Here is a 20,355-nt window from a genome sequence, read left to right as displayed (position 1 = left end):
ATGTGGAAAGTGGTATGCAAAGACTACACACCATCCATCAAATAATATCACCCATGGACATGATATGATACATATTATAAACATGTAACATCATCTACAACAGATAAAATAACACTCAAAAAGCATAAAACTTTACAGTAAACTTACAAAAAAATTATCCCCAAAACCTTTGATAAACCAGATTCGATTCCTTTATCTTCTTTTCACAACAATCATCGTCATCGTCGTTCCCATCACCGTCACATTCCTCGACCGACACATATTAATTATACATTTTGTTTTCTTTTCTCTTCTTTTCTTTCGTTAATTAACTACAGAACATTAAAATCATATACAACAAATAAAATAATAATAATCCTGACATACGAGTCGTATAGAATCATACCCTTCATATCTGACATGTCGTTAAATGCGCTTTTACACTCGTTTTAAACCAATCATCGTCATTTTCGACCCCATCACCGTGACATTCCTCTTTAATAAAATCTCCGACCGCCTAAACATCTTCGTAACCTCACCGACACCATCACCCCCACACGCTTCCACACACACTACCACCACACCCCCAACCCGAACCACCCGCTCCATCTCCCTCACATACCTCCCGGGAAACACCGCCTGATCCAACCCGGCACTAAACCCTAACCCAAACACCTCTTCAAAATATGGCAACTTATGCGGATCTGCTCGGTCCACCAGCGGCGGCGAGCCGACCACTTCCACACCGACAACCTCACTCACTCCGATATCCTTCATCGCCATCACCGCCTGGCCGCCGCCGGCGGAGACGATTACCGCGTGTGTGTGGTTTGAGATAATATCTAGGGTTTGGAGGTGGTGGAAGATGGTGGTGAATGAATTGACGGATTTGCGCCACGTGGCGGTGGACCAGAGGCGGTGGTTTTTGCGGTAGATGGTGGTGGTTGGACGGTGGGCGGCGGCGCAGGAGGATTTGGGATGGTTAGGGTTAGGGTTTGGTGTGTTGCAGGTTTGTGGGAATTGGAATTGGAAGATGGATATTAATAATATTAATGTGGCGATGGTGATTGATAGGATTGAGATCTTGTTTAAGAAGATTTGAATGTGTTTCTCCATTGATGATGGATGATGTTAGGGTTTGATGTTTTATCAGATGCAGTGAAGAAGATGATCCCCAATTGTAAAAAACAGAAACAGTTTTGTGAGCGGTTTGGTAGAAAGTTTGTTTTATAAATGAACGAACATGAACAGATGTTGCGTTCGTTTTTTTTTTATATTTGATGAAATGATGTTGTGTTGCGTTCGTTTGTTTTATAAAGTGTTGCTTTAACTAACAACAAATCTAACATGTGCTTTGTTGATTATCATAATAAATCGCAGATTTAACTTATATTTAATTAAGGTGTCTTGTAATAGTAATGTTCTTTTTCTTCTTCTTTTTATTTCATAAATACATGTTTATTTGTATTCGTGAACAAATTCAATTCCATAATGAAAAACCAGAAGACGATTAAATGAAAAGAATAAAAGATTAAATATTTACTAATCATTCTATATGTAATCTATATTCCACACACCCACACGGGTAATAGAGTATAAAGTACATATATATGATATAAACACATTTACATATGATAGGGAGCTAGTGAGGGTAGTAAGGATGCATTCTAGTAAATCAACGTAGTAAGGATACATTAGTGAAACTGAAGTTACATAAATTCGACCATTCTAGTGATTGTAGTTTTGCTTCATTTTTCACCCAAAGAAACCAAAACCTTTGATGTCATCGCAAATGAAACAACAATTTATCTCTCATATAATCTATTGAAGTCATAATATATAGATTCGGCAAAGCGAAGAACTTACATGATAACAAAATTATTAAAGTTTATTCTTTTCAAAACATTTATGAAAGTCGACTTCAACCTCTCAACTTCACAAATATCATGTCTCAACAATAAAACATTAAAACCTTCTTTATTGGCTCTTTTCTTCCAATGAACAATTTACTCGTGACCCAAATGTTCCTAAGTTTATCATTTAATCTAAACATTAATGTTTGCATTCTTTGCAACTTCATTAATATTTTTACCACAATCCCTATATTTGTGATTGTTAAAATGCTTGCGGCTTAAGTAGTATTTTTAAGACAAGTTAATAAAAAAATTCCGCCGTTGCCGGGGATCGAACCCGGGTCACCCGCGTGACAGGCGGGAATACTTACCACTATACTACAACGACTTTGTTGAGTTTTATAAATTAAACTAGCCTTTTGATATTGAACGTTGTATCAATCAGACATACATATCCCTTAGTAATATATCTTGCATCAAACAATATTTCCTATCGAGTTAAGATCTAACAAAAGCAACTGCTATTGCGTGTTTAACGTAAATCACACGTTACATGACTAGTAATCAAGAGCTAGTTATGCACAAATCACTGCAAATTCCTACCATGGAATGCGTTGTCCAATCGCACCCGAGGCTATGAATATATATGCCAGGGACATTCGGAGTTTACGGTAACTATGAAACATCATCGACATGCTCTTCCATGTACCACAAGTTTTTTTAATTTACCAGGAAATATAATTAAGCAGGTGGCTTAATTAGTTGGAGAGTCCCACATCGATAATGGAATAAGAATAAATGGTAGGATGTGTTATACAAATAAGGAGAGAAGCTATTGTATTAATCACTCACCTGGACACGGTCAATGGGCGATTAAGACGGTCCATGGCCTAGGTTGGTGACTTCCATTGCACCCAGGAGGGGTTTTAGCTTAAGGTTGGCCCAAGTAGTCGGCCTGCGTCATAATTTATGGCAGTGGAGGCCTGCGTTCGCGTGGCCTCCGCACAATATCTTAGATTAAAAGTTTGTTTGTTAAGATCTAATCTTGGACCGTTTGTTAAGATCTAATCTCGGACCGCCTGTTTTATCTATTTATTTAAATTTTGTTTATCTTGTCATATCAAAGTGTACGTTATTTAAGAACATGTAGTTTTGAGTCCGCTGATTCTAACCAAGTTTAAGTAATATCAACAAGACGTACTGCGAGAGACATATTGAGAACGAAAATATGAAAGATAGAGAGATGACAGTGCTTTACGATGACTTTAGTGACAATTAGCGTCGCAGATACATTAGGACAACTTTGAAAGCGTCATCTCTTATCATGAAAATTTTCAACGGTTTTAGCACAGGGCTTTATGTCGCAAAGTTTCGTTAGTTGCAAGTCTAAAACTAAGCTACTGTTGTTTACTTTGTTTGTTACTAAAACATTGATTTCGTTAGTTGCTAGTCTTAACAGTCTGGAAAACGGCTTAGATAGCATAAACGTTTAGTGAAATATATGATTTTCACATTTATAAACCTGGTTGAAGATAATGGAACATGAACAATCTGTATCAGTTAGATACTTGAGCTAGTTATCTTATACGTTATTAAATTTTCTTGTACAAGTTTAAGCATAAATGTTTTTATAACAAAAGGTTTGTAAAAAGTTTAGCGCCGCTGCCGGGGATCGAACCCGGGTCACCCGCGTGACAGGCGGGAATACTTACCACTATACTACAACGACTTCGACGTTATACTTAAATTAATATAACATATGAAACTTAATTTTGGTTTTAGATTTGTTGATATCTATACATGTTATTTAAAAATGTAAGTATTAGATTTCATTGCTTACTATTTGATTATAGTACATATGGAACACTTAAAACATATTTTGAAAAGCATTAACTTAGTTACTTCCATCAACAAAAGCCATCGCTGCGAGGCATCATATGAATGTATTCCATTCTTTCAGCTTACCATGGCATATGTGATCAGATGGATATACAAATTATTACAATGTCATGGTTTTTTGTAAATCGAGTGGACTTGTCATTGTGTTTTTCTTATTACGACTTAGAAGGTGAATCGTTTGGTTCAAGGTGACAACAGCATCTTTTTATATGTTAACATTTTCCCAAATACACTATGATTAAAGGCGCCAAACTTCATTATCAGCTCCGCATTTAACAATCTTGAGCGTTAATAATCAAACGAACATGCTAGAACTGATGCGTGGTTTTATTAAATATCCAAAACGTACGGCTGATTGTTTCATCTAAATACCCGAAGATTGGCACTTCTGTTTGGCCTATATGGTTGTAGTATATATGTAAGCATGTATGTAAACAATGTAATTACTGTAATATTTAACAGTTAGTTATAGTTTGTACTGATGTTTTAGAAGCTTTGGATATACCTTTTATGGGTGTTAATTTCAAAGATAGAACAAAACAACACAAAAAGACATGTCATGGATTTGCTGCAAATTGGAATCTTGTCTAGTACCCAAATTTTAGATGAAGGTTTTATATCGTGAATGGTTTTTATGTTTTCACTACTAAATACTAATACGTAACTAGTAGATGCCCCAGCGCGTTGCGTCGTAGGTGTTTAAGTAGATAAAAATAATTAAAGAAATCATGCCGAAACATTTCATAAAGGCAACAAACCAAAAAAATTAAAAAATCTGGAAAGAACATAAAAAAAGTTAAAAACTATGGAAAAAGGTTAAAAGGTTTATGGACCTTAGGATAGCTTTATTAAAGTTCAAACACGACGTAAATTTGATAAAAGTTCAGAGGTGTTATTTGAAAATTTATTTTTAAAAATATGTACTTAAAAGAAGCTAAGACGTCAACATGTTTGATTAAACATGTCGACTCACTAATCTGTTTATAACTCGCATAACACATTATATTTTTTTACGAACCACCAACTTAATTCATCATCATCATCATCATCGTACTCAGTATATCCCACCAATAGCAAAGCTATGGTAGGGTCTGAGGAGGGTAAGATGTAGGCAGCCTTACCACCAACTTAATTATTGATATAAATCAACTTGTCAACCCATTTGACACGTCTAGATAAATCATAATGACTTAAACGATCATGCTCGGGTTGCACATATTTAAGCGTGTATAGGTAAGGGTAAATATATATTTTTTGACACTCATAAAATCATGGGCCGTCTTGAACAAGACTTGTCAACATGCAACATGTTAGCATATCCAAACATGATTTAATCTCTAGTTAAAACTTTTAATTGGTGCATTCTGATTATAAAGATACACAATGAGCTTATGATATGTATTGATATTTAAGTGCTTTGGCATCGGACAAATCGCAATATTTGAACCATACCATCAATGACAAAGCAAAACGATTAGAGACTTCACTATCATGGGTTAATCTTCCAATGCCAGCCTTTTTATTAATTTGATTTGTTTAATGTTTATAGATACGTTGGTATCAAGCACTTGGACCCTCTTGTGAGATATATTGATGATGAACACATTAAAATTTGTTACTTCTAAACATTTTAATAACTAACCATCCACAACTAAATACCCTTTTACACCTCGTTCAAAATAGCACATTTAGCTAAAGTTTGTCTCCGTAAATAAGGGCCGCTATTTTTTTTGCGTCGGTTTGACTATGTTCGATTCACATAGGATTCTTTCTCTTTATCATAACTCCCTCCAATCCCTCAAATTTGATATTGGAATTGCTACCACGACAAACAACGTTAGTCGACTTCTTCACCGCGGAATAGTTCTCATTGTTCATAGTTATAAACATATACATGATACGACATCATATTCAGTAAAATCTCACTCATAGCAAAGCTATTGGTAAGGTCTGAGAGAGTGAAATATAGACAAACCATACACGATATGTAAATTAATTTATAACATTGTAAAAATGTAGAAAATGATATAAATATATAAAAACTGCACACTTGTCACTTGGGTACTAACACATATATATATTAACCTAGCGTACACTTGTAACACATATTATCCTCACTAGTAAGGAAGTTTAAATGTTTAATACAACAATTGGTTAAGTGCAGACTAGTCTTGTATTAGTAAATGCTTACAAGTGACCAGAACCAACATTCTATGATTGCAAACTCACAAATTATTGTAATGATTTTATATTTTTCATGTTTAAAAATGTAATATATATATAAGTATATAACTACAGCTTAAAGCATTCACAATGGAAAGTTTCGACAACACTGTCACGTCATCCATGTCCAGGTTTTGCCTCTCTCACAACCAATAACGGTTACTCCTCAACGCAAGCTAAAAAACGCGTCAAAACTGTATATTGAGATGCTCTTATCGATACTATAATTTAGTTAACCGCCTGAATCTAGTTAACCGCCTGAATCTACATATGACTAGGTCAAATTCAAATATATTGTTATGTAGTACCGTACTGATATTGTATTATTATTATCAGAACTACTACACATTAGACAAATATATTCCAACAAATGGCTGACGATCCTTACAATACATCATACTTATATAGTTATATCTTATACCTTTTACTTCTACTCAACACATATATATACATACATATTACACTTAACTTTATTACCTATACCAAAGCCACAAAAACTCTTATATATTATTATTCCAACAATGAAAATGATTAGGAAGGATATTGTGGAGGGTGAAGATATTGAAAACAAAAGTAATAATGAAGCCATATGGGACCCATTAAACAACGGTGGTGGCCCGCTTGTCGGAGGTCCCATACGTGCACGAAAACGGTTTGTTGGGGTCCGCCAACGCCCTTCGGGAAGATGGGTGGCCGAGATTAAAGACACTATACAACAAATAAGAGTATGGTTGGGGACATTTAATACTGCTGAGGAGGCTGCTAGAGCGTACGATGAAGCCGCGTGTTTGCTTCGTGGATCGAACACACGAACAAACTTTTGGCCGTGTAATCCTTCTAACAAATCGCCCGCGCTTTCTTCCAAAATCACTAATCTTCTTCTTCAAAGACTTAGAGCAAAGAATGGTGGTAATATTGAAACTAATGGTGATTATACTAATACTCCACCAATGGAGTCTTCACATTCTTTTCAAAATAATCATTTTCAAGAGTCAACCAATGTTCAAGATTCTGACTTTGACCAAATCTTTGACCCCATCCCAGATGATAGTTTTAGTGCAAGTTCTGAATATTGTTCAAGAGATGATACTAACCATAATATAGTTGGAGATGAGGCTAAAATGGAAGGAAACCAAGAGGTTGACTTAGGTTTGACTGATTTATTATTTGTGGACAATGTTGAATCATCTATCAACTATTCTTTATTTGAGATAGCAGAAGAGATAACCAAGGAAAACTACATTGAGGATCCATCTATGGTTAGTGAAGCCATGAAGAGAATGAAGTTCGAACGGAACGTGTCTGCTTCGCTTTATGCGTTTAACGGGATATCTGAATGTTTGAAGATGACGGAGAACCGAAAGAATGAGAAGTTATCAAACCTTGGTCCGAATGATAACAGCGAAAATAGTTTAGGTAATGTAGTAGAAGAGAAGTTAGAGAAAGGACATAGTTTGACGAGTATGGAGTCGTTTTCGTCTTCGAGTAGCAAGGAAGGAGATGAAGCTTATCTTTGGAGTTCTTTTGATCTTGATTCACTAGAAATGTTCTTTAGAGGATCAAACTAATTAAGGGCCTAGGAGTGCTCTTATTATAGGCTATACTGATATAATTCAGCATTGTATTCTTCTTGAACTAATAATTTAATTTATTGATTTTTATCTATTAAATATATGTTTTTAGTATATTTAGTATCCATCTTGCAACTTTTTTATTGCATATTTGAGACGAACTAACATCACTTTGAAAATATTATACCAAGTGTCTAATGTACAATGACCCATTAAATCGTCCGGATATGACAATGAATGAACTTTGCGATTATAATGATGCATTCAAACCATTACAATAGCGTATCTAAATTCTAAAAACCACCATCATTTAATTGACACACTTAGTATATATAAGAATGGATATATAGTTAAAACAATCTAATAATGATGAAAAATAATATTTCATGTGTAATTTTTAAATTAAGTCTTATTAAAATTATTGTAGTTTAAACGTACAAGCAAGTCGTTGTATAGTGGCAAGTATTCCCGCCTGTCACGTTGGTGACCCGGGTTCGATCCCCGGCAACGGCGAATTGAATTTTTTACTCTTGTGCCATCCCAACTGGTTTATTAGACCAACTTTAGTTTGAAACTAACCAAAACAGTTGAATAGAACATTATTAAACATTAAACAACAGCAACTTTTGTTGAAGGTTTGAAGATCTAGCTTGTTATCTTTGTGTATTGCAAGCTTAATCGAATTTGATGTATGAGGCTCTTTTTTGCTCGGTCAAGTTCGTTATTTAGTAGATCGGTCTTAACTAGTTCATATACGGCTCGACTTCCTTACACTTTTACAAGTGACTTGTAAACTCATTGCTTTTGGCATTTTACTCCGACTTCAAGTTATAAACAATCTTAAATATTTTAGAGTGCATATATAATGTATCAAATCAAATGTAATTAATTAAGATATTAACAAAAACACCACTTTAATACAAAAGAATCCCAAACACCTAATGGCAAATGGAGATGAGATCGATACGCGGATCTGAATTTCCGTATTCATTGTTCAATTAAACAAAAATGAGATACTCTATCTCGATTTTAGTCTACTTGATTCATTTTCATCTGTCAGCTGCGAATTATGTTCTTCTTTCTTGTGGTAAGTATTCTCATGAACTTAATCAAATTGCCAAATGCGACGCTTTAAAGATAGGGATGAGTTTTGAATTTTGACGATCGACTAATTATATTTCTTCCGAATTTAGCTTAGTTTCATCGTTTTAACGCATCTTCGTCTTAAACTTGCATCATAAACAAATCACATCAAATTGATGTATTTTATGGTCAAAATGGAATATCGTATGTTTAAGAAGTTATAAGGTACGTGTATACTCTGAGAAATATATTATTTCGTGTATACTCTGAGAAATATATCATTTCTCTTGAATAACCCACAATCTATTTTGAATACATGTATTGAACATAAATCCTCAACTACATTCATTCTTTTTCATCTCGTTCTTACACTTTTGTTTATTTTAATTGTAGCATGTGGTTAATTGTTTACTAGGGTATAGCCCGTGTTACACACGGGTGGAAAAACATGTCAATAAACATAATAAATTTAAACAACAAATTCAAGCAACTCAAAACTACTTCAAACTTTCGGGCCAAAACGTTAACCATTTGCATGTTCTAGATATTAAAAGTTAAAAGTTACAATAAGTTAATGTACATCGAACAACCAAAAAAATCAACAAAAGACATAACCATGTTCTTTCATATTAAACCATCAACTTCTTCAAACATTCTACCAAAAGAATTAAACTCATTTTGCTTTACCACCTGAAAATATAATAAAACAATAGCATCCAAATTAAATATATTTAATAATGAGTAACATTTGAACATTAATAAAGTTGTTTTTATTAAATTGTTCTTTTTATTAAAACAAAATAACATACAACAACAAAGTAAAATGACAACATAAAACGTCTTTCTAACTTAAACCATTAAACCGAAAAGATATATCAATAAAAACCTTTTTGGCCGTAATTGTATAGATAAAAAATTTGATACTCTTTTAAAACAACCCGTTTTGAAGTATTTCAAAATAGTTACAAAATATTAAAATAAATGAAATTAGTCAACTTCAAAAAATTATGAATTTTTTTTAATTTTTTAACAATCTTACAACAAACTTTTAAATCAATGACATTAATATTTTGTTAAACTTGCAAAACATAAAAACGTTTTACAATAAATGAATTTTTCAAATAAATTTGGAAAGATTAAAAAACTTTATGTTGACTTTAAAAATATTTAAAGGTGAAAAATATAATACAAAAATATATATACCATATAAACACGTTTTAATAAAAAAATATATTAAAAATGTGGAAATTAATTGTTATATTTAAATGAGAATATTATTAAAGACATTACTAACGAACGTATATGAATATCCCGTAAAAACAGAAAATGTAATAGACACGTATTTAAGAAATTGACATTTTATGTTGAGTATTATATTAGAAAATGAATTAAATTAGAATATATTAAATGGCTATTTAAGTTATAAATCTGTTTACCAAAATTTCTGGAACTACCAAAACTAATAGTCGGTCAACAATATTAAAATGAAGTTATTAACTTTAAAATTTTTAGAAAACACCAACCCACATTATAGTCAATTCCAAAAATAAATACATAAATTATACTCAACTTATTTATTTGAAATTCGAATTATTAATCTGAATACACGTAAAAAATAATAATTATAAATAATGACTTTCAACTTTATTATATGATTTGATTAAATTAGAATATAATAAATTGTTATTTAAGTTATAAATCTGTTTACCAAAATTGTTAAACGAAATTTGTTATAGTTAAAGATCCTAAATACAAAAAATATTACAAAAACCATAGCATAATGTAACCTTGAAATTATTACTTTTTTTAGGCGATCCATAATTAATATTATTTTATTACAGTCTTTGAAATTTGTATTCAATTTTGTTACAAACTCATTATCATTAATTGTGGCATTTATGTCTAATTATAAATTGGTCAAACGTATAAGATAGAAATATTGTGGAGATTGGAAACTAATAAACATAATAATATTGACAATGGAAACAAAAATTTTCCATAACCAATTGTAATATATCTTTTTTTAGAATTCAAATTCAAATAATATTTTGAATTTTTATAGTACATTAATTATTAAACAGTTTCCATAACCAAATGATGACACTCATTAGCATTAATTGTGACATTTATGTCTCATTATACATTGTTCAAACAAAAAAGATGGAAAGTGTGTGAAAATTAGGAAATACTCAAAACTTAATCTTACTAATGGAGATTGACAATAATATTGACATTCGAGAAACATTTTTTGGAAGTGCAAAAAATATACATAAATAATAACAAAATATACATCAATATTAAACAAAAATACATAAATACATGAATAATAACAAAAATATACATCAATATTAAACAAAAAATAAGAAATCTTATCAACAAATCTTCAATCTATGAAATTAACTATATCAAGTTGGAGAGATAACCTGAAATGAGAAAATTAAATATTAATATTAATATCACAAAATAAATAAATTGCCAATTATAGAAGATTTTAATTATGTAAACAAATATTCTAATTGATAACTGGAATATTTGAATCGCGTTACAGGAAAAACGAAATAGGAAAAATCTCCATTGTATCTTCGATTTTGATATAGAACCTAAATAGATTAATAGAAAATTCATATAATAATTAATATAAATACAAACGAAAACGGAAAACAAAAATCTTACCGGAAAACCGTTATAACTTCAAAATATCAATTCAATCTTGGATTTTGATATACAACCTAAAGAGATTATTACAAAATCATATAACAATTAAAATAAATATAAAACCATATCGGAAAACCTTAGCGGAAAAAGATATTACCTTGCCGGAAAATCATATAACATTGTTGGCCATTAGAGTATAATATATAAATTTACCGGAAAACGCTGAATTTGTGACAAAAATCTTACCGGAAATTTTAGAGAAATTATATTATAATTTGATAATTTTATGAAATTATATTATCTATAATGTATTAGTAAATAATAAAAATCTTTTAAATATTAAAGGTTTCTTAAAACCATCTTTACATACTATTAAAGCAATACAATTTATACACATGTCATTCAACTAGCCTCTCCACATCAATTGTCCACATGTCATTCAACTAGCCTCTCCACATCAATGCCACATCATTTCCAAGTAATCTATTTCCTTTCCTATCATGTATATTATTAAATAAAAATTGATGTTAATAATGAGAATTGAACCCTGGCACTATCCCAAGATGAAAACTCAACAAATGCAACAATTGCCAACCAACCAAGGACTACTGATGTTCAATTAGTTGAAATACAAATCCTATATATTGAAAGAACCATTGTAAATGGAAGGTTTTTGTAATTATGACATAAGTAAATTGTCCATATAAGAATCCTTAGCTAAAATAGAATATAACAATCAATACATAATCAATAATCATTTTAAATGTTAACCGACATTAGTTATTATACATATATATATATATATAGTCATCCGGGTTAATGTCCGGTCCAATCTCTCGGGTCGATCCGACCTGTGACCCGGTAAGGCGTCCGGGTCTGAAAACATTGATTTAAACCTTAAGATTTTTCACCCTAATCGTTTTAATCTCTTTCTCTCTCGGCTTACTAACTCCACCATCCACCATCTTTTATATTCTGGTAATGTAGATCGAGATTAATCGTTTTCTGGTAAGGTTATATATTACACTCTAATGGCCAACAATGTTATATGATTTTCCGGCAAGGTTATATACTTTTTCGGCAAAATCATATTTTCTTCTGGTTATTGTAGATCTAACCTTTTTATCTTTATTTTCATTGTTAACTGATTTTTTTAGAATCAGTTTAGGTTCTAAAACAAAAACGGCGATGAAGCTAATATTTCTACGTTTTTACGTTTTTCCGGTAAGTTTTTCCGTTCATGTGTTATACCTATAACAATGGTTGTTTTATATTTATTTGAAGTTTTATATTTTTCCTGTTTTTTTTCTTTTACATGTTGTTCTTCTAGGTTCTAAATAAAAAGTTCCGTCCATGGAGATTATCATTATTCTTTTTCCGGTAAGGCCAATTTAAATTTTCCGGTTATAAATTATAATTCAAATCTTCCATAATATCAATGTTATAACAAAACTTAATTATTTCAGGTTATTGTCCTGATTGATGTACGGAATATTTCATTTCACCTTGGGTAAATAAAAATCGGAGATATCGTCGTCATTATCACTATTCCGTTTTTCCGGTAAGACCATTCAGATTTTCCGGTTATAAAATTATAATTAAAACTTTCCATAATATGACTATTAATATTTGACTTTATCATTTCAGGTTATTGTTCCGACTCATATAAGCTAATTGCATGGATTGAACATTAGTTAATAAGATGTATTTTATTAATTTTTTTAATATTGATGTATATTTTTTTAATATTCATGTATATTTCTTATTTATAAGATTATAATATACATTAAGTTACATATATTAATATAATCATTATTCTATTGTTTTTGTCAACTTTCAATTAAATGACAAATATTCCGTCTAATTTAAAATTTTATTATAATTTCCAATCTTATATTAGTTTACATTTTTAGATTTATACACATTGAAGAATCTCATTAATGCAATTTATAGAGTTTGACATTCCTTATTTTTTTTAAAAAACCGAATGAACAACCCTTTTTTATATTTTTAACTTTTTTCATTTTTATAAACCCATTCCTTAATTTGTGAATTGACCGAAATAATAACCTAATTATCCTATTATTATAATTTATATTTTTTTAACTTTCCTTATTTGTTAAAAAAATCGAATGAATAAGTTATAACTTAAATAAATTTCTGACCTATTTAAGTATTTGACAATTCATATTAAATCGTTTTTGACCATTTATATTAGTTTACATTTTTAGATTTATACACATTTAAGAATCCAATTATGGCACTTTATAAAGTTTGACGTTCCTTATTTTTTTTAAAATCCGAATGAACAACCCTTTTTTATATTTTAATTTTTTCCATTTTTATAAAATCATTTCTTAATTTGTGGTTTGACCAAAATAATAACCTAATTATCCCATTATTACAATTTATATCTTTTGACTTTCCTTATTTGTTAAAAAATCGAATGAATAAATAATAACCTTAAATAAATTTTTGAGCCTTACTTGCAACAAGGTTTAAGTATCTCATTAATACAATTTATTAAGTTTAACTATCCTTATTTGTTTAAATAACTAATAAGGATAATTAAACTCATTAAATTGTATTAATGCTTTTAAAACAATTTAATTAACATATTTAAACTCATTTTAAAATCTTTTCATAATTTTTTGAAGTTTTCAAATTAACCGATTTGATTTTCATTTTGTAATTATTTCTAAATTAAGTAGTCATATTTTTTCAGCTTTAATTATTTTCAAGAACATAAAATTTTTAAATCTTTCCAAAGTTATTTGAGAATTCATTTATTGTAAAACGTATTTAAGTTTTGCAAATTTAACAAAATATTAATGTCAGTGATTTAAAAGTTTGTTGTAAGATTGGTCAAAGATCAAAAACAATTTCATAATTTTTTGAAGTTGACTAATTCCAATTTTTTATATTTTGTAACTATTTTAAAATTATTTCAAAGCGGGTTGTTTTGAAATAATATCAAATTTGTTAGTTATAAAATGACGGCCAAAAAAAGGTTTTTATTGATATATCTTTTTGGTTTAATGGTTTAAGTTAGAAAGATGTTTTATGTTGTCATTTTACTTTGTTTGTTGTTATATGTTATTTTGTTTTAATAAAAACAACAATTTAATAATTTATTAATGTTCAAATGTTACTCATTATTAAATATGTTATTATGGTGTATTTAATTTGGATGCTATAGTTATATTATAATTTCAGATGATGAAGCAAAATGAGTTTCTTTTGATAGAATGTATGAAGAAGTTGATGGTGGTTTAATATGAAAGAACGTGTTTATGTCTTTTATTGATGTTTTTTGATTGTTCGATGTACATTAACTTATTGTAACTTTTAACTTTTAATATTTAGACAATGTAAATGGTTAACGTTTTGGTCCGAAAGTTTGAAGAAATTTGTGTTGCATGAATTTGTTGTTTATATTTATTATGTTTGTTTACATGTTTTGGTCCAGATAATTTGGAGTCTGATGATGAACTTTAAGGTAAAATATAAAATCTTTAGATATTGTTGTTAGATTTAATACAAGTAGTAATGGTCAACATCTCTTTACACTTTCTAATAACTATAATTTGGAAGTTAAGATTTATTGATTCCATATAACAACTTTAGTAATGTTTATATGTTACTAATTATTATACATGTTGTTTTGTGTGGTTTATATTTTATATAATCTGTTATTGTGTTGTAACAATTTTCAGGTGTGTTAGGAAAAGTGATTTTCTTTTGGTTGAAGTTTTCAAGATGTTGATGATGGTTTAATAGCAAAGAACATTAGTTATTTTGTTGATGTGTTTTGGTTGTTATGCTCAAATTAACTTCTTGTAATTTGAAAGTTTTAATATTAAGACAATGTACATCTATTAATTTTTGGTTGGTATATTAATGTGTTTAGTGACAATGTAAATCTATCAAGTGTTAATAGTTAAAGAAATATATTTTTTGTTTAAATTGATGTTTAAGTTGATTATGTTTAGTGACATGTTATTCCACCCGTGTGTCACGCGGGCCTATAGCCTAGTTATTAATATAATTACACATGTTTATTCAATGTATTTCTTCCAAAAATAACAAATCAAATATATTGAAAATTTAAATTTAGAATGTATTATTATACAAAAATATTTGATTTCAATATTTAAGGTTATAATTATTTTATTTTATTGTTATATATTGATTAATAATGAAATCAGTTACTGAAATCATTAATTCTTTCTTTAATTACTTAATCATTGTTATTATCGCCAAATTAAAATTATTTGTTTGTTTTACAAAATCACAATTATGATTTAGAAAGCTTACTAAACTTATAATCTTAACAAAATTAAAAGATTCTGTTTTTTGATAAAACTAAAAATAAATTGGCCGGAAAATAAAATTAGACGAAAAATTAGCCGGATTCACAATTAAGATTGGACAAAGAAAACAATTAGCCGGAATTAATTCAGATGTTGTTTTTCCTTAACAATACAAAAACCACCTTTGAAATAAATTGAACGAAAATTAGCCGGAATTTTAAATATAAATATTTGAAAAACAAAACTATAAGAACAGGTTAGCCGGAAAATTTTAATACTGAGACAAAGAAAACAATTATAAATTATACAGAAATATATCAACAAATCTGTCGGATATAAAGTATTGAAGGAAACTTTTTCCGGAAGAATCAGTCCACATCAGTAAACAATAAAAATATTAATTGACCGGAAGAATCAGTAAACATCAGTAAACATAAAATAGACGTATGACATATTTGCCAGAAAGATTGAGAATTTTTTGAATAAAATAACTGTATTTGCAAAATTGGAGTGATACTTACCTTCAGTATAATCATCGGATAATCAAATCCCACTATTTTGATGTCTCCAATCGGTTCGAATCCAAACGGCACAAATAGGGCGCGTATTGTTGATAAACAATGTAGAGGTTCGATGGTGGATCTGAACGACGGATGTAGGATTCGTATATTCATCGGAAAGATACACCGAAAATCAAAGGTAGAATTGATTGTAGATCTCGTCGCCGGAATTAGGGTTGGTATAATTATCGGGAGATTAGAGAGAGAATTGATTGTAGATCTCGCCGCCGGAATTAGGGTTGGTATAATCATCGTGAGGTTAGAGAGAGAATCGGTGGTGGAGATCAATAGTTTTTGTGAAAATAAAACCGGGTTTTGATATTTTTTGACTTGGAGTCCAGGACACGTGGCGCAATATTAGACATTCTGAAAATGGTAACTTGCTGAGTGGATTGCCAATGTGGACAGGCTAGTTAAATGCCATGTATCCACATTGTATTGATTTAATAGTATTTAAAGATTTTAATTGTAGCATGTAGTTTATAGCTTTATTTTCCTCTTATGTTTAAAGTGTTTTATTTATATTATTCTACCGACCATAAACCTACCAAATTACCATACTTGGTGATGAAGTTGTTCTATATAAATAAAAGAGTAAACTATGGTTTTCGTCTATGTGGTTTGTTCAAATATGCGGTTTTAGTCTAATAGTTTTAAATTTGTGATTTTCGTTCATGTGGTTTCATTTCTTTTCCAACTAAACCCGAATCATTGACCCCATTAAGTCTGGTCGTCAAACTCATCAGCGTACCCCTCACGTGAGGGGCAGTTTTGTCCTTTTTCTCTTCAAATAAACCCCAGTCCTAATTCGCAATCCCCCTCACATGAGTGGCCGAGGTGTATTTGGGAAAAAAAGGACAAAGTTGCCCCTCACGTGAAGAACACACTGATGGGTTTCACGACCAGACTTAACGACATTTGTGAATTCAGGTTTAATTGCAGGTGAAATGAAACCACATGGACAAAAAGTGCAAATTTGAAACTATTAGCCTAAAATCACATATTTAAACAAACAATAAGAACGAAAACCATAGTTTACTCTAAATAAAATGTTCATGGACACCATTCATTTTGAATGATGTTCTTCATCTTCTAACTCTAATTCATATAACTAATATGAGAAATATTCAAACTCATAATTTTCTCAGTTGACTTCTCCTACCATGTATTGGCTTTTATTCATCAACCAATACAAGATATTCAAATTAACTTCAATTAATAAAAGTATAAAACCTAACCACACACCCAAAGAGACCAGTTCCTTCACTTGTCAACATAACAAAATAAGCCTGCATTATAAACTAAGACAAAACACATGAACACAAGTACACAACTACATTACCAATACATCCCACCACCACCACCACCACCACCATGGAATCAACACAAGTGCACACCTTAAACTTAACCAGCGTCCTCTCGGTGTCGAAGAAGATCATCTTAACCCGATACTGGCACTTTGTTTCATTATCCATCCTTCTCTTTTTCCCTCTTTCGTTTTCTCTCATTAATATTAGCTCCATCATCCACCTCTTCACCGACGATCATTCAAATAATCACAAACTATTAATTACTTATCTCCTCATTGTCTACATCCTCGCACTATGTGCTATAGGCGCGATCAGCTACAGCACACACCATGATTTCTTCGGTGAACCTGTCAAGTTCTTCGATTCCCTCAAGTCTTTAACCTTCTCTTTCTTGCCAATCACTTCCACCGCGATCATAGCTCATGTTATTATATGTTTGATCTCCCTAACCTTCATTCTACTTGTCGGAACCATTCTTATGTTGGTACATAATTTAGGGTTTGTTGTTATTGACTACAACTCGGTTTACTTCATGTGGTTTTTGGTAATCATGGGTGTGATTCTAATCGCGATTGTTTTATATTTCTACGTGGAATGGTCGTTGGCCTTTGTGGTGGTTGTGGTGGAATCGAAATGGGGATTTGCGGCTTTGATGAGAAGCTCGTATTTAGTTAAGGGGATGAGATCGGTTTCTTTGTTAGTGATGTTGTATTTTTGGGGTTGTGGTGTGTTGATTGTATTGATATGTTCTACAAATATGCATGCGATTGTTATTACAACGCTTGGTTCGTTCTTTTTCACGATGTTCTTGCTTCGGATCACTGCGGCAAACACTGTGTTGTATAATTACTGCAAGGCTTTGCATGGTGAACTGGAACTTGAGGTTGGTGAGGGGTTTGTTCATGAGTACATGAATATACCTTCCGAAAATTAATGTTCTATATGGTTTAGTTTTATGTAATGCAACTCAGTTTCTTGTCATTAATTTGTGTTTATAAGATTAAAGGATATATTTATTATTCCAATTTCCAAGTTTTTCTTGATTATTAAGCAAATGATTCAAAATCTTGGGACCTATTTATATATATGTTGTCTCATTAGTTACAAACCTCCATTATATGAAACGTACCTATTTCATTACTTTGTTTAATTAGTTTCGCCAACTATTCCGTCGTTGAAGGTATGCAATGATGGAAATTCATCGGTAAATGACCATTGGAAAAGCGAGCGTGGTTAATCTCATTTTCGACATATTATTGACGGATTTTACAAACGATCACCGATGGGACATGACTCTACTGATAATTAATCACCGGAAACTTTTGTATGGTCGTCCAAAATGTTACCAACGGAATTATTAGAGCCAGGCCATACCAATAAACCTTTTATCGATGGATTCTTACTATCAATGAAAATAACTTCAATAATTTGCTGGTGATAATAACTATCTTTCAATAAGAACTAACCGATTCCAACATGTTCTAGTTTTCCAAGCTCAATACCAGTAGGCGTTTCTGCTAGAAACCAGTTTACAATCGATTCTCTGCTCCAGGTTGTTCTAATTTATTTACGGCTTTGATGCTTATTTATGTGTTAGTACAACTAGGGTTGTTATCATGGATTCAATAATATTAAAAAAATGCATGAAACTTGAATTGTTTTGCTAATCAGCAAAGTTATCACTGAATATTTCTGGGATTTATACATCCAAGCGGTCTTAGCAAAACTAAGATTACAGGGATGGTCATCGATCGGTAGGTAAACTAAGTAAACTTACTAGATTATTAATCGATTTGCTGTTTGATTTGGATCTCTTTTACTACCTTTTTTTATTAAGAAGATGAAACTAAGAGGTGTGATGTTGATACATATTATGATTTCGATTTCATAGTAGTTACATTGACGAATGTAATTGGTATGCCATTAGGGCTAATTTTCAGTTTACTCACTGTCTATGGTGGTTTGATTCCACAACAGAACATCTGGTACATTTACACTTTTTACACCTGTAAAGGAACCGAACGTTTAGTGAGCCGGTTTGCAAGTAGTTTGTTTATGTTCCCATATGTAATAACCAAACACCCATGAACTAAATATCTGAAAATGTTATTTTCCTTTCCAGTTTAGTATGTTATTGAGTTTTTTGATTTTAATTGTTATGTAGGTCAAAGGCTACCAACATTCATGGCGGACAAAACCCCATCACCATTGAAGTCTCCGGTTAAAAGGTGCATTATATGATGTGCAAAAAGGATCACTTTAAAGCAACAAATAGAAATTGTCCAAGTTCGATGACCTGCAATAAACAGGTAGTTAAATTGGTTTTTTAACATTGTGATTGATGTTTACTACTTCTATTAGGTAAAATGTAGGACTTTTGGTGTTTTGACCAACATTCACATGTGGATAATGCACTTAATGTAAGTTCCTTGCTAACGATAATAAAACTAGACCGTGTACATTTCTAAAGCGGGTCAAAATATAACCCACATATCAGATTAATATGCAAAGAACACGGTACCAACTCGACCCGCCGCAACGCGCGGGTACGGTTACTTGTTTACATCTAAAAGAAATATCTATTTGTGTTGAAATGTTCAAAACAACATTGTTTATGCAAGAAAAGATTCATGGACAACAATGTTTTCAGACCCGGCCCGGACGTTGACCCAGACTCCTTACCGGGTCAAAGGTCGGACCGGTGTTTGACCCGGATGACGTCATGAATAATTTATATATATATATATATAATTCATATACATATAAAAAATAATAATAACCAAAACTTGAATGTTTATTTATGTTTCATACATTGCTTTTAAATATATATGATTTATATGTGATCAATAAAAACATCAATGAAGCTTGGTTGGTGGGTAATTGTTAAAACTTCTATATAGGAAATGACC

The 20,355-nt window shown here is 30.9% G+C and overlaps 3 protein-coding genes, 1 long non-coding RNA gene and 3 other non-coding genes across 9 annotated transcripts; 4 read left to right on the top strand and 3 right to left on the bottom strand.

Moving 5' to 3' along the window:
* Positions 1-417: 417 nt before the first annotated feature.
* LOC143554386 (uncharacterized) lies at positions 418-1,095 on the bottom strand. The gene has a single exon (XM_077044153.1). The coding sequence runs from the start codon at positions 1,093-1,095 to the stop codon at positions 418-420; it is 678 nt and encodes a 225-aa protein (XP_076900268.1).
* Positions 1,096-2,148: 1,053 nt separating this feature from the next.
* TRNAD-GUC (transfer RNA aspartic acid (anticodon GUC)) lies at positions 2,149-2,220 on the bottom strand. Its single transcript has one exon. It is a non-coding gene; the product is annotated as a tRNA-Asp (tRNA).
* Positions 2,221-2,676: 456 nt separating this feature from the next.
* LOC143554402 (U1 spliceosomal RNA) lies at positions 2,677-2,836 on the top strand. The gene has a single exon (XR_013139010.1). It is a non-coding gene; the product is annotated as a U1 spliceosomal RNA (small nuclear RNA).
* Positions 2,837-3,489: 653 nt separating this feature from the next.
* TRNAD-GUC (transfer RNA aspartic acid (anticodon GUC)) lies at positions 3,490-3,561 on the bottom strand. The gene has a single exon. It is a non-coding gene; the product is annotated as a tRNA-Asp (tRNA).
* Positions 3,562-6,475: 2,914 nt separating this feature from the next.
* Positions 6,476-7,522, top strand: LOC143554385 (ethylene-responsive transcription factor ERN1-like). Its single transcript, XM_077044152.1, has one exon. It carries the CDS (start codon positions 6,476-6,478, stop codon positions 7,520-7,522), a length of 1,047 nt encoding a protein of 348 aa, XP_076900267.1.
* Positions 7,523-17,510: 9,988 nt separating this feature from the next.
* LOC143554384 (uncharacterized) lies at positions 17,511-18,380 on the top strand. The gene has a single exon (XM_077044151.1). It carries the CDS (start codon positions 17,511-17,513, stop codon positions 18,378-18,380), a length of 870 nt encoding a protein of 289 aa, XP_076900266.1.
* A 588-nt stretch (positions 18,381-18,968) lies between these two features.
* On the top strand, positions 18,969-19,841 carry LOC143554361 (uncharacterized). Of its 3 annotated transcripts, none has more exons than XR_013139002.1 (2): positions 18,969-18,998; positions 19,611-19,841. It is a non-coding gene; the product is annotated as an uncharacterized LOC143554361 (long non-coding RNA). The 3 variants fall into 3 exon arrangements; XR_013139004.1 differs by lacking the exon at positions 18,969-18,998 and adding an exon at positions 19,023-19,431; XR_013139003.1 differs by lacking the exon at positions 18,969-18,998 and adding an exon at positions 19,425-19,513.
* The last annotated feature ends 514 nt before the right edge of the window (positions 19,842-20,355 follow it).

This window comes from Bidens hawaiensis, unplaced genomic scaffold, assembly GCF_021521415.1.
Source record: "Bidens hawaiensis isolate Kalapana, Puna unplaced genomic scaffold, B.hawaiensis_p1.1 tig00017670_1, whole genome shotgun sequence".
Taxonomy (NCBI): Eukaryota; Viridiplantae; Streptophyta; class Magnoliopsida; order Asterales; family Asteraceae; genus Bidens; species Bidens hawaiensis.
This window is presented reverse-complemented; position numbering and strand designations above follow the sequence as displayed.

What these genes read in the sequence shown, in the direction of transcription:
- LOC143554386 (XM_077044153.1), bottom strand. Translation starts at nt 1,095, where the DNA reads ATGGAGAAACACATTCAAATCTTCTTAAACAAGATCTCAATCCTATCA.
- LOC143554385 (XM_077044152.1), top strand. Translation starts at nt 6,476, where the DNA reads ATGAAAATGATTAGGAAGGATATTGTGGAGGGTGAAGATATTGAAAAC.
- LOC143554384 (XM_077044151.1), top strand. Translation starts at nt 17,511, where the DNA reads ATGGAATCAACACAAGTGCACACCTTAAACTTAACCAGCGTCCTCTCG.